The 21,679-nt window shown below is 28.4% G+C and overlaps 1 protein-coding gene and 1 long non-coding RNA gene across 2 annotated transcripts; both read right to left on the bottom strand.

Moving 5' to 3' along the window:
- Positions 1 to 1,779: 1,779 nt before the first annotated feature.
- LOC123907679 lies at positions 1,780 to 2,443 on the bottom strand. The gene is made up of 2 exons (XR_006809312.1): positions 2,251 to 2,443; positions 1,780 to 2,136 (listed from the first exon to the last, which is right to left on the bottom strand). It is a non-coding gene; the product is annotated as an uncharacterized LOC123907679 (long non-coding RNA).
- A 1,095-nt stretch (positions 2,444 to 3,538) lies between these two features.
- Positions 3,539 to 9,973, bottom strand: LOC123907678 (flavonol synthase/flavanone 3-hydroxylase). Its single transcript, XM_045958039.1, has 3 exons — positions 9,376 to 9,973; positions 4,189 to 4,516; positions 3,539 to 3,988 (listed from the first exon to the last, which is right to left on the bottom strand). Exons 1-3 carry the CDS (start codon positions 9,837 to 9,839, stop codon positions 3,776 to 3,778), a joined length of 1,005 nt encoding a protein of 334 aa, XP_045813995.1. The 5' UTR covers positions 9,840 to 9,973; the 3' UTR covers positions 3,539 to 3,775.
- Between the last annotated feature and the right edge of the window lie 11,706 nt (positions 9,974 to 21,679).

Genomic DNA, 21,679 nt, shown 5'->3' with positions numbered 1-21,679 from the left:
CAAGTTTATATTGAGATATAGGTATAGGATAAGTGTGTTCAAGGATGCTAATATAATTGAGATGTTAATAAAAAAATACTCTCTATATCATCAATGTTTTTAGCTAAACATCATAGAAAAATAAATTTAGGCTTAATTAATAAAATGGTCCCTTAAAGACATTTTTGGTTTCATATTGGTCCCTTAAAGAAAAAAAGGTCTAAATAGATCCCTTAAAGAAAAAAAGGTCCGAATAGGTCCTTTAAAGACATATCTGTTAATCAGTTTGGTCCTATTTAGACCTCTTTTTAGGGACCAAACTGATTAACGGAGATGTCTTTAAGGGACCTATTCGGACTTTTTTTTCTTTAAGGGACATATTTTGACCTTTTTTTCTTTAAGGGACCAATCTGAAACCAAAAATATCTTTAAGGGACCATTTTATTAATTAAACCATAAATTTAATATTCAACAAGTCTCTATTGAATCGATAATTGTTTACTATATGATAGAGCTATATGCACTTGCGGCCTATCATATTAATTGAATAATTAATTGGTTTTGAATATCTAGTAATTTATGTATTGGTTTTGAATAATTAATTGAATTAATTTAAATTTTGTTTATATTATATTCTACTAAAAGTTATTAGAATTATTAGTCTACTTCAATATCTTAAATATTCCTTTATACAATCGTCTAAAGCAACAGAAGGAGTATATTTTAAGTTTGAGTTATGATGAGTACAATTCCGATAAATTTAGGTATTAAACCAAAACTAAAAGAAAAGAAGACATGACAGAGCTGGGTATGCGGGCTAGCCCGCCCCGTTTAACCCGCCTCGCATAAACCCGCATATTAAACGGGGCGAACAAGCCCGTCGGCAAATATAAACGAGTTATAATATTAAGCCCGAGTCCGGTCCGCATAAGCCCGCGGGTTAAACGGTTAACCCGCGGACTATTACCAAAAAAAAATAAAAAAAATCATTTTTTTCAAAAAATAAACTAAATTAGTAAAATATTGATATAATGAAAGCTTAAAAAAATATATTATTAATAATTTTATGTTATAACATATAAATCATAACTAACAAATAAAAATAAATAAAGTTTGCGATATCATTGAGTTTATCTATCTTATCTTTGTAAGTAATGCAACTAAAATCAAATTCAACTGATTCTTATCGTCATTTTTGTACCGTCCATTTTAGTGAGAAAAACTTTCTACATGTACCCAAAAAAACATAAAAAGATTAACAGATTCAACTTAACTAAATCACATCAAGGTAACCAAATTATTCCAAACATAATAGCGGAAAATACCCCCAAGAAAAATAACTACCCATTTGGACATGTATCTTTTTAAATACTAGCAAATGTATATACACCTAAGAAAAAGTAAAAGATAGTGAAAAAAAACAAAAGATTATAAGTAGAAGAACATGCCTGAATCCTGATGTTTTGTGTTGTTGTCTACTTGATTAAAATTGGAGTGTGTTGTTACTTTTTATAATTAAGGTTTAGACTAAGTTCTTTTTTTTTGGTTAAAAAAGTTGAATTTGGTCATGACCAAGTTATTTATATCTGATAAATTTTGTAATTAATTATATAAAAAAGAAGGCGGGTCACGGGCTAACCCGCGAACCCGCGGATTTAACCCGCATAACCCGCGGTTTTAACGGTCCAACCCACACGGACAAAAATGTAAACGGGTCAAAAAATTTTGATCTTAAATCCGTGCGGACTGCGGGCTAAACGAGTCGGCCCGCGGACCTTGGTCCGTATACCCGCTCTAATGTTAAGTAATATTATTAGAGCTTTTATTCTATTTTATTACCATTATTTTAGAGTACAAAGTCATAACCGTAAGGTTTGTGAAATTAGAAAATCAAAACAAACAAATTCAGGTAATTCGTTGCCAACACAATAATGACTTATCATCGAATAACTTATCATAAACGATATTTGTTAGATTTTTTTCTAGTGGAAGAAATCAATCTTTCCTCTAGGGCATCGATGTAGTGTCTTTGATCTATAGTATTTGTTGGACCATATGTAGCAACACATTCACATCTCTGATTAACACACCACGCAGTCCAAGGAGACAAACACATATTTTTTGGACAATCGGAATCTTTATAACATTCAACAAGTGCTGTCATGAAATAATAGAACATAAGAGAGTGAGTTACTAATTATAATTAAAGGGGGTAGAAAATTGTGTAAGAAGTAAATAAATTTTTTTTATAAAAATGAAAAAATGTCTTACAGTCAACATTAGTTGCAACAAGAAATAAGAAAATAAAAAGGATCATAACATAGACAAATATCATGAGTTTAACCATATCTTCCCCTATTTGCTTATAAAAGCATAAAAGGATTTTATCACTTTATATTGTATAAAGCTCAAGCTTTCTGCTTTCAAAAAAAAAAGCTCAAGCTTTCTTCAACCCAATTAAATAATTTTTGGCACTTTATCTGAAGGTAAAAAAATCTTCTTGAAATTTAAATCATTATAAAAATGTCTCTTTAATTATATTAAAGTGTTGTGTTTGCCCCTTTAAAACACTTAATTAGGAGGTCGTATAATTGTTTTTTCCTATTATAAGATATAATTATTTTGTTTACCAACTTTTCATTTTTTTTTAACCTTTCACGATTTCAAAAGAAAAATCACAAAAGAATAATAATATTGTTAGAACATGTCAAAGAATAATAATATATGCATAAATCAAAAGTGTTGCATTTTTATGTTTGACAAAATTGTTGGAGATTGCACTAAAATATACCTATTATTTAGTAGTATTTTATTTAAATAAATTTACGCTTTTTAATAAGTTTATTAGAATTACTCCCTCCCATTCTATATATAAGAAAATATTTGGTTTTTAGATTCATTATAAAATTAACGTATCTAGACAATATTATAGTCTAGATACATCAATTCTACAATGTATCTAAAAAGTCAACATTTTCTTATATATAGGACTAGAGGAAGTATTTATTTGTTTTTGTTTGTTTTGCAATTATATATAGGACTTGCAACTTCTTCTTTTTTGACGAAAAAAAAAGTTGTAAGTCCTATAATTGCAAAACAAACAAAAACAAATGAGTGCATTTGATGCATTTTAAGGTGCCATATTAATCAAGACTCCAATTACGATCGTGGAAGCCATTAATTTATGAAGAGAAGGTGGAATTCCAATGCTATTCAAGTGGATTTGTAGCTAAAAGCCAAAGGAAACCGTCACTAAATTAAAGGCCAAAGGAAGTGAAAAGTCAAGTTTTGAAGCCTCAGATGGCCGTGTGGACATCTGACGGAGTTGTGTCATGCAAGTCATAAGCTACCTTCTATGTCCTGAAGCCTCACACATGTGGGTATCAGACACGACCATGTGACATGCAACAATGTTGATTTTCAATTTTTGTCTTTTCATTTCCATTTTTAATGTCCTTCATTTGTAATAATACCTCGACGAATGAGGATAGCTACAAAAATCAGAGGCTTAAGGCTATAAATTGGACCTTATATCAATGTAAAAGCCGAACTCTCCACATTGTAAAACTCTGAACAATCAATAATGTTTAATTTAAAAATAAACAATAACATCTGGGTTTAGATACATATTTTATAAGTTCATACATTGCGACATGATCATGCATAAAATAAAATTAACCAAACATTTTCACCATCCAAAAAAAAAGAAAAATGAATTAACCAACATAAGCAACAATATAGTGTGACATAACATAAAATGTCTACTAAATTACTTCACCATAGAACCCTGCTTCATTTACTGGGGGATCTTATTAAGCTTACAGTAAGCATAATCCTTATATTTTTTGGTCTTGAACTTTGGTGGATTTTCTACGTTAACTAACTTTGGATGAGGACCAACTTCTTGTTCTGGCGGTGGTTCTATGAAAACTGGCCATGACATTCTTGTCTCATCTTTGTTCACCGTTGTTCTGTGCAACACTGCCTTATATTTCCCATTGCTCACGATCTATATTTAACCATAAATGAACATCATTATTTTTTCCCCAAACTTTATAACATTTTCTTTAATTTTGATAGTTTATCATGCGTCCCATAAAATAATATTCGGGATAAACTAATATAATAAAGAAAAATTAACATTAAATAATATTCGGAATGACAAGGGCACACCTCCATTTATACATATAGATATAGATATAGACATACCTCCATTTGGTCGCCGACGTGAATGACAAGGGCATTAGGGACATACTTAACATCATACCATTGACCATGTCTAGAGGCTTGAAGACCCTGCACATCATTGGGCACAAGAAGTGTAAGGAAAGACATGTCTGTGTGTGGTGGAACACCTAGGACAAGATCTGGGCATGGACAAGGTGGGTAGTAGTTTATTTTCAACATGTGAATCAAATTATCTCCACCTGCAGCTTCTTTGAGTTCATGTTCTTCAAGCCCAAGCCCAATTGACATGGTTCTGAATAGTTTGTCTGCCACTACACGTAGGTACTTTCCATATTCCTCGTTTACCTCCCTGCCAAAAAAACACATAGGAGAAAAATTTAATACCATATCAATTTTTGACAAATTTAATATAACAATTAGGTTTGTGTTTGATCTTCTAAAAAATAATAAACTGGACAGAATAATTTTTGTTTTAACGTGTTTGATACTTTGATTTTAAATCTGTTTCTGGTACTGAACGAACTGAAAGGCGCACAAAGGACAATACAAAAATTAAAATTCTTATCTCCTACATAACTATGTAACAACTTTTTGTCTTCTGTTTGTCTAAAATATAAAAATAACATTTTTTTCACCAAACATCATACAACAAAATATTTGTTCAATACCTTAAATATTTGTCATGTGATGTTCTGTCTTGTATTATTCTATCTAGTACTTATATTTTACAGATCAAATTCTAATTTTAATATTTCGTCTTGTCTAAATTATAAGTTATTTTTTAAAAAATGCAGTTCGCTTTGTATAAGTAAAATAAATAATTAGTGATTTTACAAACTTATTTTTTATTATTATGTCGTACATATTACAGTTCTCTATTATTTATTTCCGTAGTGTTTTAATCAAATATTTATTCAATACCATAAATGTTTGGAGGGACAACGTGTTTTATATGTAATATGTTGGAGTCCGAATTTTGAATTCTCCACTTATTCATATCGGAAATATGAAATTCTAGTCATTAAACCATCCGAAAAAAGAACGGGTAATCATTAAAAATATAAAATATTGAAGTATAGGGGGACCCTAAGATTTAGTCGAAGGGTAATATAGGGACTACCTACCATCGCTACGAAACCCTCTTTGCACCTCAGAACAAATCTCCTATTTGAAAGGTTTAAACTGCATGTACGTATTCATTTCATTAATGTTATACTAGTCCAAGCATCTATTTTTTTTTCTTTCTGTTTTTTCTTAAGTACTAATATTAATATAAGCTTTTCAGAGCAACAAATCACATGTTGCATATATGACTCTAGATCTGGATTAGGACATTTTTTTATTTTTAATAAAAAAAATTCTCATCGTATATTATAGGATACTAACACTGGATGTCTCATAAAGTCGTATAGACAATATTCAATATTACTTAAATGTAGTTTTACCCCCAGTTTGAATAAATCGGAATTTTATCTCCCCCAGTTTTACCCACCCACCAAAATTCTGCACAAAATCTTCTGAGCCTCAAGTTCAAAGCTTCACACATAACTCAATTTGGATCAATAATTCACCAAACTGGTACCGAAATGACCGTAATCGAGTTATTTTTCCACAGAATCAAACTCCACTAAATTTGGAGTTACAAAGAGAGATTAATTACTGTTTTAGTAAAGGTCTGTCCAAATTAATTATCGTATGGAACTACTACTGGTATTTTCGTCATGTCTCTCACCCTGTAGCTTATCTTTGAATACTATTTACATGTCTGGAAAGCTAACAAAATTACCCTTGTTGTTATTTCAATTTTGTCGAATTTGAAGTTATAATGATTTCGGTAGACGATGTTGAATTTGAAGGTTAAAAGTAGATTTCTGCAGAATTAGTAATTGGAAAGACCTTCACTAAAAATGTAATTAATCTCTCTCTCTGTAACTCCAAATTTAGTGGGTTTGATTCTGTGGAAAACTAACTCGATTACGGTCATTTCAGTATCAGTTTGATGAATTATTGATCCAAATTGAGTTCTATGCAAAGCTTTGAAGTTGAAACTCGAAAGCAGATTTTGTGCAGAATTTTAGGGGGGCAAAATCCAAAAAAATTAAAATAAAGGGGTTAAAATTCCGGATTTTAAAATAGAAAGATAAAATTTCAATTTTTTCAAAACATATGGGGTAAAACTGTATTTAAGCCTTTATTTTTTATTCTATGGACAATCTTGTACCACAACAAACAATGACAACGACGAATTGAGGGTTTACTATAAAAAAAAAAAAAGTGTACATATTTATCTGAGATGAATTGAGGCCATATATGTCTTGGCTAGGGAGGATTAGTCATTGTCAAATGGGTGTACTAGGATAAATTACTTGGTAGTATAATGTTCTGATCGAGAAATATCATGTTTAACAAAATTAGGCTTAATTAATAAAATGGTCCCTTAAAGATATTTTTAGTTTTATATTAGTTCCTTAAAGAAAAAAAATGTCTAAATAGGTCCCTTAAAAAAAAAAAGGTCCGAATAGGTCCCTTAAAGACATATCCGTTAATCAGTTTGGTCCTATTTAGACCTCTTTTTAGGGACCAAACTGATTAACGGAGATGTCTTTAAGGGACCTATTCGGATTTTTTTTTTCTTTAAGGACCTATTTGGACCTTTTTTTCTTTAAGGGACCAATCTAAAACCAAAAATATCTTTAAGGGATCATTTTATTAATTAAACCACAAAATTATCATCCAATAAATTAGAAAAATGTTCCCGGGTGTTCTTGACACACTCTTTAATCATTTTAAATATAGTAAATTTTTGTAAAATTTTAATGAAAAAATGTGAAGGCAACACAATGAAAATTCAAATATTTTATTTTTAAAAAATTATTTCTTTAAAAAGTACGCTCGTTGGTAAGATCTATAAATTATAGCAACCAAAGCTATGCATCATTCATTATACATGAATGAAAACACTTATTTTTTCTTATAATAACCCAATTATATTCTATTTCAAAAGATTAAATACATTATATTATTGTTTTGGATTTAATTTAAATACACCGATCGTGTAAAATAATTTTACACCGTCAATCAATACCAACCATATTTTCCGCCACATCATCCCCACTTCACCCTACTTTCTTGATATGATATGGCAAAATGATGGTTGTTTATTGGACGATCGTGTAAAACTATTTTACACCGTCGGTGTATATCAATTAAACTCTATTGTTTTTGTATATCTTTAGTTATTGTCCCGGATATTTTTCTTAATTTATTATGTGTTTCTCTCATATATTGAATAATGATAGATGACAATTACTGGAATCCTTTCCCAGGAAATAAATGGAAGAAGTGGTCCACAATAAAAAAACGACTGTGATATATAACCGACTGAGATACTGCTTGATACGGAATGAAAGAAAGCAACTAAGCAAGGTCTCTGATTTTGCCGTAGAAAATCCCCAGCTATTTTTTTTTGTGCTCAAAATTTATTGAGAAATATGAATCGTTAGTTAGTTTAGTGTTGATTGACACTGAACTTGGTAGAGGACCACGGTTTAATCTCTATAACTGCAATTGAAAAGGGTTGGAATTACTTAATGCGGGAACTAACCCTAAACCAGATTAAAGTGATGGTAAAAAAAGAAGAAAAAAGAAAACCATTGCTACATCAACGCATCCCAATTTTTCTAAAATAAATGGCAGTTACATTGTCCCTTTTTTTTTTCCCCAATCTCGCAGTGAAATTGTCAACTTCCACACTGAATGAAAGAAAAAAATATGTACGGCCACCAAATACTAAAATAACATTGGATGTGTTTGGTAAGTCTAATAAACTAGCTTATAGTTTATTGGAATAGCTTATAAGCTTGTTTGAAAAAATAAAAGTGTTTGGTAAATTTTTTTTCTCACGAGCTTATAGCTTTTTTTGAAATGCTATTTCAAGTAGCGTTTGAGCTTATAGCTTATAGCTTTTTACAGTTTTTCCATTTTTAACCTTTAATTTAATTTTATTATTTTTTATAAAATAAAAAATTACCCACTGCATATAAATGTCCTTTTATGTCTTTTTATATTTATCAATCATTTAAAAAGTTAAATTTACCAAACACTTTAATTTCAATCAGCTAGCTTTTCAGCTATAAGCTAGCTTTTCATCTATCAGCTATAAGCTAACTTATAGCTTAATTTTACCAACTAGAGCCATCGTAAATCATGCATAATTCTTGAGAAGGTACATGGTACTCTTTTAAAGACATGGTTTTTAAAAAAAAAATTAATTTTTTTTCTTTATTGTTGCCTTACATTATCCAATCCAATGAATTATAAAATTTGCTTACAACGCAGAGAGAATAGGTTTCTTATCTTCTTTTTCACTATACAATTTTATTTTTTTTGTTTTAAGTTGGTTTTTTATATTCTTTATGTTTTAAAAGTTTCAAGCTGGTCCCTCATGTTTATTTTAGGTTTTAAGTTGGTCCCTTATGTTTTAAACGTTTCAAGTTGGTCTCTTAAGTTTTGAAAATTTGAATTAGTTAGTCCTTATTTAATCATCTTTATTGGACTAAAAATTTGAAATTTTAAAAACATGAGGATCAACTTAAACTTTTAAAAACTTGAGAGACCAATTTAAAACTTTTAAAATATAAGGGACCAAATTAAAACAGAATAAACATAAGTGACCAACTTAAAACCTAAAATAAATATAAAAGAATAAATGTCCCAACCTTTATTTTCACTACACAATTAGTGACTTCTCTTCTTCATTCTACATATTATGTTTCATCTTCATCTCATCTATAAGTAATCTGAATGATTCTTTATTATCAATTTTTATTATATTTTACATTTTATATTTAATTTTAAATTTAATATTTTATTAGAGTGTTTTGGCCGTATTGCATCATAATTTTTTTTTATTATCAGTATCCGATCCACTGGACCGTTTAATCTGGTTCAAACTCAATATTGTATCATAAATTTTTTTTAAAAAAATATTGTATTCGTATCGTATTTGTGTCATGTCACGTATCTAAGTTTCATAGTAAATAAATAATCTCAAATTGTTTAAATGAGATACCGTCGATCTGTTCTAACTTAACCAAATTTTTGAATTTGATCTCTGACATGCAATAACGTTAAAATTCTTAGAACAGTTGTCACTCATTTGAATGTTTACGAACGAAAGAAAAATTATAAATAAATAAACAAATATACCTGTAAGAAGCAGGTTTGTTAGGCCAAAAACGGTAATTAATGGAAGAAGTTGGCCATATAATGTGAAACAAATGATCCACCCAACCTTTCTTCCCATTTACCTCTTTCTGAAGCTTTGTACCATACCCTTCCATAGAATCAGACCCAACAGGTTTAGCAATAACCTCTTTTTCTTCTTGTGGTAACTCAAAAAACTCTTTCCCAACACTTTGCAATTTTTTTATTACATCATTTGGAATATCATGGTTCACAATTTGAAACATTCCCCACTCTTTACTCGCTTCCACTATTTCATGTTGTAACTTTGCTTTATCTTCGTTGCTGAAATCGATTATTGGTACCTCAAGTTTCACACCTTGAACAGTTGTTGTTCCTGGTTGCTCTGTTTCTGATCTTAGAAACATGGATGGTATTGTAGCTTCTTTGGATTGATGAGCTATAGTTTGTACTCTTAATACCTCCATTGTTAATTTTGTGATTTGTTTTCTAAGGTTAAAGATTATTTTTATTTTCCTTCTTGTGTCTGAAATGTTTGGTACTACTGCTTTTTGTAGTATCGGAATTTATAGGAAATTGAATTCCCATGCTACCAACCTATGACAATTAATGTGGACCTAGTTTATATACTATACTCTCTCCGTCCCAAAATGGAAAATTGGTCAACCAAAATTGATATATTTAGTCCAAATTCTTAACCAAATATATCAATTTTTTTTGACCAATTTTCCCTTATAATTTGAGACAGATGGAGTAGTATTCTCTCCGTTCAAAAATAAAAAACTTATTTTTTACTTTACTTACTATTCATATGATCTTCTTTTTGAGATGGAGCTCCCAAAATTTGAGTACTTAACTAGGTCTCACGTGTACACATCACTCATTTATTATTTTTTAAGAATAGTAGTACCTAATAAGTACTCAATTCCTCCAACTCAGCACCTCTTAAAAAGTTCTAAATCGGTCTCACTAATAACTCTATATCTTATCAATAATAATACATCTTTATAAGTAGCTCCCACAAAAATATATTATAATGAGAAAAGAGAGGTTACCTATTCGATAAACAGTACCTATTAGAGAAACAATACATATTAAATACTCAATAAATTTTACTCCAATGAAAATACATAATAAGTACTTACATAAGTACCTAATAGGTACTATCATTAGAGATTGAAGATGTTATCATTTACTTTTTACGGAGTATCATCTACATTCTACATATTTTAAAGTACATATTATATTGCACCTCTTTTTCGATTTGCTTATAAAAAAATTAAAAGGCTTAAATGCAGTTTTAGCCCCCTAAGTTTCACAATTGCTTGATTTTGGTCCCCCACATTTTAATTGCTTGATTTTAACCCCCTAAGTTTCACAATTGCTTGATTTTAGCCCTTCAAGTTTCAATTGCTCGATTTTGGCCCCCTAAGTTTACCCCCTTTTGCATTTGCTAGCCCCCGTTGAATATTTTGATTAAAAATTGGTTATGTGGCATTTTAAAATTAAATAAGTATTTAAAAATAAATAAATAAATTACAAATTGTTTTTTAAAAACTAAATTATAATATTTTTTTATTATATGTAGTTTGTAAAATAATTTTGTTATATAAAAAAGTAAAAAAAAACATTTTATGAATTATTTTTTAAAAACTTTGTAAACTTTTTTTTAAATAAAAAATAATTATTAAACTTTTTATTAAAAAAATAATTTTAAATACATTTTTATAAAAGCAAATATTATTATTTTTTAATTAAAACATATTTTTAATTTTTTTAAAATGTCACATAAGCAATTTATAGTCAAAAAAGTCAACGGGGGGCTAGCAAATGCAAAAGGGGATAAACTTGGGGGGCCAAAATCGAGCAATTGAAACTTGGAGGACTAAAATCAAGCAATTGTGAAACTTAGAGGGTTAAAATCAAGCAATTGAAATGTGGGGGGCCAAAATCAAGCAATTGTGAAACTTAAGGGGCCAAAACTGCATTTAAGCCAAATTAAAAAGTACATATTATAATAACAGTTAAATAGTACTAGTACTATATTAACATCAATTTTTGGAAATACAACTATCATGTAATAAGACCGCCTATTTATGGAAAAAAAAATAATTCATGTAATAAGTATGTATTTTTCAATTTACAATTAAATTTTATAATATTCTTCAAAAAAAATTATAATAAATAAAATAGTAATATGATGAAAAATGAAAATTCTTATAATTTATGGGACTTTTTTTTATAGTTTCTCTATTTATTTTTTGAGAATCTCATCAGAAATTAAATATAAGTAGGTTTTTCAATCAAATTAAATATTGATTTACCACATTGTAAGAGTCTCTAGTTCAATTGGTTTTGATATGCAAAAAATCAATATTATATTGAACTTAATTATTAATAATTATTACTATTTTTTAAAAGGTTAATAAGCTCCTTATTGTCCGAAGACTTTGAGTTTAATTTTTTTTATGAAAACAATATTTTTGTTAGAATTAATTTAATTTGAACTTTGAATTATCCGGTGAAGTGAGATTGAATTGAATCTATGATAACTAAATCGTTTGTATTGTATCATAGTTTGGTCTACAATAGGAGTATATTTTTTTTTTTGTCAAGTTGTTTAATGGCTAGAAATTTCACCTTAAAAATGAATAAGTGAAGTGTTCGGGGTTCGAACTCTGACTCCTACATATATAGGGTCCGTTTGATTCGGTAAAAAATAAGGGACTGGACAGGACAACTGTAGTTGTACTGTGTTTGATTGTAAAACTGTTTCAGGAACTAGACAAACTGGGAAGCAATGGACAGGACAAAAACAGAATTTTTTGTACCTCACTAAACCACAGCACAACTTTTTGTCCGCAGTACAAGTTGTCTAAAATGCCAAAATACCATTTTATTAACAAAATATCGTATAAGACAAAAAAATGTTCAATATCCCAAAAGTTTGTTCTGTGCTGTTCTGTCATGTGTTGTGCTGTTCTGTCTTGTACTGTTCTGTCCGGTACTTACCCTTTAACAAATCAAACACACACATAGTGTGATATTTCTACCAATTGAGTCAAGTTCATGGGTACCGGTCGGTTCAGTACAATACATATCAACAATTAATTGGTTGAAATATATTGTGATAAATATCAACATGCCCCTTAACCATCTGAAGTCGTGATTGTAACAAAAAAAAAGAAAAACTAGGCATTGGTGCTCAATTGAATACGTGGGTGAAAAATGACTTGTTGACTTGTTGTTCAAATAGTGGTATCCGCCAAACTTTGCTAGTAATTGCTAATACTAGGCCCAAATAATTGTTCTCTTAAAGTCCTGAAAACTTCGTACATCATGCCAAACCGACAAAAAGAAATACTAGTATTTGGTATCATAAGACAGCAAGTATGCCGTAAAGCAAATTATTAATTGCGAACGGAAAATTTGGTATTCCATCTACGAATTATCAATCAGAAAATTTAGATTTTTTAAAAAATCATTTCAAAATAATGGACCAAGATTACCTGTTGTTTAATATTTACACAGTTTTATGTGGTAATAAATTTCAACTGTTAATTTAATATTAAACAGTCTAAATTAGTTACGCAGTAAAATAATCTCAATCCTCAAATAATATTCCATATACAAAGAACATGATTTTTCTCAAAATAGATTTTTAGCCTTTAACTTGGCAACGTAAAGATAGTTGTAGCAATGAATGCTTCATCATGTATTGCTTGCTTGCATGATATACGTGGAACATTTCTCTCCACTAAATTAACATCTGTCCGATGAAAAAATGCCATTTGCATGAATTACTATTTTATATTTATTGTATTCTTATGTCTTTGCTTGGCTTGGCTGTTGAAAAAAATATATATATTTATTGTACTCTTATGACTTTAAATATAAACCTTAAGATTTGGAGGTAGTTGGGATGGACGGTCCTAGTATTTCCACCGTTAAATCCAATGTTAGCAAACGTCGTAGTGTTCTTACATCATAATCAATGCTCCTCCGCCTTTTTCTGCTCTCTCATTTTCTTAATCTAACAGCTGACTATTCGTTGATTAAAAAAACAATCTAGAAGAAAGAAAAATAATAAATGAAAGATTGAGATTAATATTGAGTGGACGGTACGAAAGAAAAGTAGCACTTTCTGGCAGTTTGGTATAATATTACGTGTGTATTATGTTAGATAATAGGATTATTAGGGCTTTAAAGACCAAAGGAGAAAAAGAAGAGAAAGAAAAAAGATCAAAGGAAAAAAAATAAATTATTAGGGCTTTAAGTATTTGACTTTATGTGTTAGTAGTCTAGTAGTTTATTAAGAATTATTATAAATTTTTTTGTAATTCTTATTTTGTAAAGCAATGTCATTCTGATATTATTGAAATCCTAGCCGTTACTTTGTGTTTCTCTTTAAACTTTAACATGGTATCATATATAGCTTGTTTCGATCCTCTTAGATTGTGTGTTGTTCTTCTATTTCCGAGTTCCCAAAAGTTTGGGAACATGTTTGATTTTTTCGATCACTTATATTATATGATGTCCTTTCGCTGCTACAAAAGGAGTTGTCGATTTTGAAAACAAGTTGAATTTGAAGCTGAAATCCGAAATCCGAAGTCAAATATGATTCCCCGCTTTGGTTAATGCAATTAGTTAACTTAGTAAGGTTTAGCTTGAGGGGTAGTATTAGAAATAAAATAATATTTATTTTGAGTTAGTATGTTTTTCGTTTTTTATTTGTCAAACTCTCAATGATTACCTGTTAATACATTGTGAGTTTGAGGGGAAGTGTTAGATATAATAGTATTATTATAACTTTAAGTATTGGGCTTTATGTGTTAGAAGTCTAGTAGTTCATTAGGAATTATTATAAATTCTTTTGTAATCATTATTGTGTAAAGCAATGTCATTCTGATATTATTGAAACCTTAGCCGTTACTTTGTGTTTCTCTCTAAACTTTAACATATTATATATATGGATTAGACCTTAAATTAGTTTATCATTTGTTCAGTTCTTGGTAAGTAAATCTTTCACTAGTTTAGTATGATATTATTCGATGGTTAAGTGTGGAGATGGTATTTCCTTGTGGTGTTTTAGGTTTTTTAGACTTTCTTAAAAAAGATAGATTGGGGTTGTTATTACTTTAGCATACTATTGGATGTACAGTCTGGAAATCTCGAAATGATGTCCTATTTTTTAAAAGAAACTTTTCTATCGAGTGTTTGGTCGATAGGGTGAAACTTTCATCTTTTCCGTATGGGGTATCCTCCCTACTTTATGCTAGAACCAATAGAGTTTTTTTTTTTTTTTGTGTCGTGTTGGGTCTCGATGGGTCAGGGGTGTTGGGGGCTCTTGTGGTTGATTCCCGTCTCTCTCTTCCTAAAGGGCATTTTTTTTCTCGGGGTGGAGGGGTTCTAGTTTATTGTTGAGACGGCTCCTTGTTTTCTTGTAGTTTCATTTTCCTATTTCTTTTTTTGTCTTAACTTTAAAATTGATAAGTTTTGGTGCAATGTACTTCTGGTGCCTCTTTGTTTTACTAAATTTTTTATTGTACTTTTATTTGTTTTAATATTTATAGATAATATATTTGTCATTAATGAAAAAGATATTGGACACAAGTCGTTAATGAGCATCCTCCCTAATTAGAGTGGATTGTTCGAAAGAGCCCGAGTTCAATTCTTGGTCAGACTATAGTATACTTACATCGTGGCCGAACTCTAAATTATCGGAACCACCATACCAACTTTCTTAATTTCCGTAATTTTTTCAGTAGAGTATTATATTTAGGAAGGTAATAATTAGGATATGAGGAAGTATTTATTTTCAATGTTATTTTGACAATTTTTTACTTTGTTGGCGTTTCAAAAAAAATCCAACCCAATATTGCAATTATATATACTTCCTTCATTTCGAAATATAAGTAAAAATTGGTTTATAAAAATGGATGCATCTAGTGTAAGATTTAGACTAAATAAATAAATTTTATTGACCCATTTTTAGTTATATTTTGATATAAAGGAAGTGTGTCTATATATATATATATATATATATATATATATATATATATATATATATATATATATATATATATATATATATATATATATGTGTGTGTGTGTGTGTGTATGGGGATTGCTAATTTACATCCATTTAAATACGTTAAGGTCTAAATTAAATTAGCAATGCGCACAATTTTTAATCTGACAAAAAAACCTTCATATTTACTTATTTAACACTAAAAAAATTAGGGGTTAGTTAGGTAAAATTTATTAAATGATCTACACCCACTTGCTAATTTACACCCAAAATATTATAAATATTTACAACTCAAATAAACACATGACAACCTAGGAAATAAAAAAAGGACAAACAATCTATTTTCTAATTTTATTTACTCAAGAAACCACTTAAATTTTCTAAATTAAAAAAAAAAAAGACACTTAATTTTTTTTTTTACTAGTAACGTCACTTATTCTTATATAAGAGTAAAATTTAGCCAATTAAGCTTTTCCATTTTATTTTTTTGCTTATAAAGCACCGCATTTTACAATGGCTTTTTAAGTGTTGTATATGTGGTCTGTGTCATGTTTTTTCTTTACAAGAAGTTTGTTTCATGTTTATAATTGTATGTTACAAAGATAAAGATGTTTATTAATTAGTGGGTGTAAATTAGTAAGGTGGGTGTACATTATTTAATGAAATTTACCAAATTAATCCTCAATTTGTTAGTTTTAAATTATAAAGGGTAATTGTTTTTTAGTCTAATTAGAAAATGTGTGCATTGCTAATTTATACCTTCATGTTTTTAAGTGGGTGTAAATTAGCAAGCCCTATATATATATTATAATACTTTCGTGATTTTTTTTACACTATTATAAAAATGAATATAAAAAAGTATTTGTTAAGGATCATGGATTGACTTAAAATAAGGATTAATATTTGTGACAGAAAATATTTAGGGTATCAAAATTTGTTAAACATTTTTACGGCGACGAAAAATGAAATTTTAGACATTAATAAGGATCAATAACTTATTTTTGGTTAAAACAAACATTTGAAATTGAAAATTATTATACTTAATTTTACTATTGAAAATTATATATATATCTTGGTAATTTGATGATTATTATTGAATTACACTAACAAATTTCTTCGTAATTATTTAAACAATCCACACTATAATTACATAAACAAAATTGGACGGAGGTAAACCTCGCAAAGAAAAAAAAACTAAAAAAAAAATTAAGAAATTAAAAAAAGGTAAACTGGACAATAAACTAAAAAATCCTCACGAATAAAAGTTGAGATAAAATTTCACCAAGTAAAAGTTTGAGAGGAAAAAAAGTTAATATATCAACACAAAAATTGTATTATTGTTAAATATAAGTTATGTTTAATTACATAGAGTAGAATAAGCGCGCGGCTATGTTATTTGGTACATACTTTCAAAGAATGTGATCAAATGATGAAAAAGGAAAAACTAATATCTATGAATCACATTATATTTTATAATTGAAACTTATTTCAATCTTTCTCACGAGCAATATTGTTCGCAAACCGCCTCTAACTCTTTTTGAAAATAATAAGAAATATACCGTAGTAAAAAAGCAAAGCAACTTACGACTGCTCCACTATGATCCATAAAAAGAAAATATGATGCATCTCTTCAAACTTATGAGATATATTAGTTTTTCCTTTTATTTATTATTTTATACGAACACACTTAAATTTTTAATTTTATTTTATACGATTACACTATTAGAATAAAATATGATACATCTCTTCAAACTTATGAGATATTATAAGAGACTCGCTAAAAGTTATATTCATTGTGTCTTTAATCTACAATATAAAATCTCATTTTCCTAAATAAATTTCGTATTTTTAATATAACAGAATTACAACTAAATCATGTTACTATAATTTAAATATATATGTCATTATACTTATCATAATTATTATTTTTCATTTGTAATAATATATTTTAAGTATGTTCTAATCAAATTTGCATGCATTCATTTGCAATTTCTTTGGTAGTTAAAATAAACTCCACCAAGTGAAAGTTTGACGTAAAATTTTAAAAGAAGTCAATATATCAGCACAAGAATTTTATTTTCATAAAATATAAGAAAACATAAATTGGATGGAAGATAATAAGTCGTTTTGCTATTTTATACATAATTTCATGGAATATAAGCAAAAGATGAAAAAGACAAAACTATCATATATATATATATATATATATATATATATATATATATATATATATATATATATATATATATATATATATATATATATCACATTCTATAAGTTGAGTTTGATTTTTTTTTTCTCATAAACAATATTTTTAGCAAGGATGACTGCTGCTATAATTCTTCTTGAAAAGAATAAAAAATATACCAAAATAAAAAAAAACAAAACAACTTGCGAGTGCACTAATGAGACCCATAAAAAAATTAAATTAAAATTACACATTTAAGATACCATATAATACATCTTTTCACACTTATAAATAATATAAGAGATCATTTTTTTGACGGAATATTATAAGAGATCATTAAAAACTATATTAATTGTATTTAAAATATATTTTTGAGCAAAAATATATATAAAAATAAAAAATCAATTATATAAACCAATACAAAATTTCATGTTTCTAAATAACCCTCTTATTTTTAATATAAATTAATATTAAACCTATCTATTTTACTATATTTTAAAATATTATCAATCATTTAATTATATATAATGATACTTATCATAATTATTATTTTTCATTTATGAAAAATATTTTAAATGTGTATTTAATCGAGCCCATAATTAATTTTTGGGTTGATATATTTTTACTGAAAATCGAGACTAATAAAATCGGGATAAAATTTCACCAAGTGAATAATTGATAAGAAACTTCAAGAGAACGAGAGGGAGGTAAGTAGATAAGTTATTTGGCATCTTAAATTGTATAGAAGGGAGTAAGCGGTAACGTTGCTATTTGATAGGTAATTTTCAGAACACGAGATCACGTGATAAAAAATGTCAAAACCACCATACTTCTTAGTTCAACATTACTCATGAACAATATTTTCACCAAGTTTAAGTATGTATGACCTCCAACTCTTATTGAAAATAAATAAATAAGGGATACATTAAAAATAAAAAAGCAAAGTGATTTGTGATTAAAATTGCAACTCATATAATGAAAACTAAGATTTTATACGATGACACAATTAAAATAAAATATGATACATCATTTCAATAAAAATTATTTTAATTCTAAACAACTTTTTTTTTTGTTTTTACACATATATAATATTGAATATAACCATATCGTAAAAAGTATTTAACAATATATTTTAATCGAATATGTGATTATACTTATCACAATTATTATTTTTAATTTATAAAAATATTTTAATTATGTATTTTAATCGAACATGTGCAATCCACGGGTTTACCCCTAGTATATATATATGGAAACTATAACATGTACTTATGGATAGGGACGGATTCACAAACAGTGTAACGGAGCCACCCCTCTTGCTCCTAGTCTCCTACTCATATAAGCTAAACTCAAAGGTTAAAATGTTAGAGATATCAATTATATTGTGGTATTCTTTCTATACCCAAGGATCAAATATAGAATGAAATTAAAGGGTGCAAAAATGAAAGGGGCAGGGGCACAATCATATTAGTTTATTACTCAATTTGTTTGAATGGCAGGTCTGAGAAACAAATGGTAGTCCCACATGAATGACAAATGGTACGAAGACGAAGGGGCAACGTATAGACTGATAGACATACTCAAACATGGATGAACAATTAAGGAGAATTGCATGCACATGAGTATTCTTAAAATTTGATGACAACATCACACTCCTCTCGTTTGATATACTACAGACACATATTATTAAGTGAGTCATGATGATGATCACACTCCTAGGATGTCATTATTATAAAAATTATGCACATGGTGGTTTTAGTATGCTTGGTTCATTTGAGTATGCACATGGTGGTTTTAGTATGTTTTGGTTAATACAAAAATAACCTTGCTTACAAATCTGCTATGTGTCCAAACCAAGAATATTTGATGTCCAAAAAATTTACTTAACCGAACTAAAATGACTCTCAATTAAGCCAATATGTTAGCCAATCAAGCCGTTTTGCTTTATTGTGAGAGTAAAAGTAACTATTTTAAAAGTCACATGCTAAATCAGTTTGAATGGAACAATAAAAATTGGCTTATATTGGCTTAGTTGGCTAACATATTAGCTTAAACATGTGATATTGGCTTACACATGTGACTAAATAGATTAAAATGACATTTCAACTTTCTTTTTTGGCAAATTCTTATCTACCCATTTTATTAAAATGGGCAACTCAGCCCATTTGAGTTGGCAAAATCTAAACCATCCATCTATCTTCTATTATTTCTATGTAATGAAAATACAAACTTTGTAAAACTAGCAAGTTAAAATAATGTAATTGCAAAACCACCCACAAAAAATTATCATTCCCGCAAATGAACTTTTTATTTTTTCATCTCTAAATTATTCTTTTCTTAATTTTCAGATAATTTTCGTTTTATTTTTTTTTCAAAATTTCGAAACTTGTTATGCAACAAATTGAAGTGAAATATTACAAAGCTCTTGCAGATCTTGATTTTTCGAATCTAATGCCACAAATTTTGTGTTTTTTCAACAACCATAGAGGGAGTAATCTAAGAAAAATCATTCCTTTTTATGGGGTTTGCAAAGTTCGCAAATTTTGCTTTAAATCTCATGTTTTGATGTTTAACACTTGATAATTTTGTGTTAAAATCGTTAGAGATTGAATTCTGGTTGAAACCCACAAAAAATCGGATAAAATGGTGATGGAAAACCGAAGATAATGATGCTGGAGGCTGGAGCAACAACCCACGTTTTGACCCGGTTTCTGGTCTGGGTCGACCCACCAAAGGTTGAGGGTGACACTGTTCACGTGCGTGTAAACCCCACTCGCGGGTAGGGGAGAGTGAGAGAGAGTGTGATAGCTACGAGCGTCCGTTTTGTACGCCGTTTTTTGCGTTGCGTTTTATTTAATGAGCTTTATTTTTCTGATATTTTTTTGAATTTTTTTAATGCATTACATTATTTTTATAAAATATAACAAATATATTAATTAATTAAAAACAGTTAAATAGTATTATTTGAATAAAATATGTTACAAATATAATATCATATATTATGAATTTTATGTTGATGCTCACTTCCCTTAATAGATATTCTATGATTATGTATGATTATAAATATGAATATAAAAATTCATTCTGTGAAAGTATACAAGAGTTTGATTAAAAGTAGAAACTAAAAGTTGTGATGAAAAAATTTTCATAGACCAAAAAGTGGGGAAAAAATCGCTAAGGATTAAAAACGAAATTATGAAAAACTATAGAGACTATTTACTTAATTAAATATTCTCACTCTCTATCAAGTGCAAATTTGCACATGTTAAAAAAATTAAAATAATATATTTATATTAGAACTTATGCATTTTATATTAAATGTATAACTTTTTAATAAATAATTGTTTTCGATGAGATTTGACACATAGTTAATACTACAAACTTTTCCAAGTCTTTTTTTTTTTGTCAACCCTCTAGTTTTGAGGGGATGGGGGTTCCGCCGTTCTGGTAATCTAGAGTTCAATCGCGAGTTGAGTACAATATGCTAAAAAATTATTCCCACTGAAAATCGAATTCGTATTCTTCAAAATAGTTTGTTTTAGTAAAAACTCATTAACCACTTTAATCGAGACATTTTTTCAAATTTTTATATATAAAATAAAGAAATATTATATTAGTATTAGTATTTTTATCATATTGCTCCGTTAACATTTGTTTTTGCAAATATAAATTAAACTGAGGTAAACTCACGGTGACTGCATAAAATACGATATCCATACCAGCTGAGGTAGATTCACGGTGACTGCATAAAAGTAATTTTATAATTTATATAATATAAAGAATCAAGATTCAATAAAAAAAATTAACACTTAAATTTTGATAATCAGACTGTTCAATCTCATCGATTCAACATTTAAGTTTCTAATTAATTGTTAATTCTTGTTTAAAAAAAAATTAATTGTTAATTCAAATTAACATTTTGGTAAAAACAAAGAAGTAGAAACAAATCCGGTTAGTTTTTAAAATAGAAATTAACAAAATTTCACAAAAAACTTGGTTTAACTCACAATCATGAGGGCCTGTTTGGTGCGCAGGATAACATAGTGACATGATAAGATATGAAGCATGATAAGGATATGATAGGATAA

This window comes from Trifolium pratense, linkage group LG2 (assembly GCF_020283565.1).
Source record: "Trifolium pratense cultivar HEN17-A07 linkage group LG2, ARS_RC_1.1, whole genome shotgun sequence".
Lineage (NCBI taxonomy): Eukaryota > Viridiplantae > Streptophyta > Magnoliopsida > Fabales > Fabaceae > Trifolium > Trifolium pratense.
Note: the sequence above shows the minus strand (reverse complement) of the source record. Positions and strands in the feature narration are given on the sequence as shown.

Coding starts and splice junctions, on each gene's coding strand:
- LOC123907678 (XM_045958039.1), bottom strand. CDS start 9,839: ATGGAGGTATTAAGAGTACAAACTATAGCTCATCAATCCAAAGAAGCT. Junction 4,517..9,375: donor AACAAACCTGCTTCTTACAG/GTATATTTGTTT, acceptor TTTTTTTGGCAG/GGAGGTAAACGAGGAATATG. Junction 3,989..4,188: donor ACGTCGGCGACCAAATGGAG/GTATGTCTATAT, acceptor GGTTAAATATAG/ATCGTGAGCAATGGGAAATA.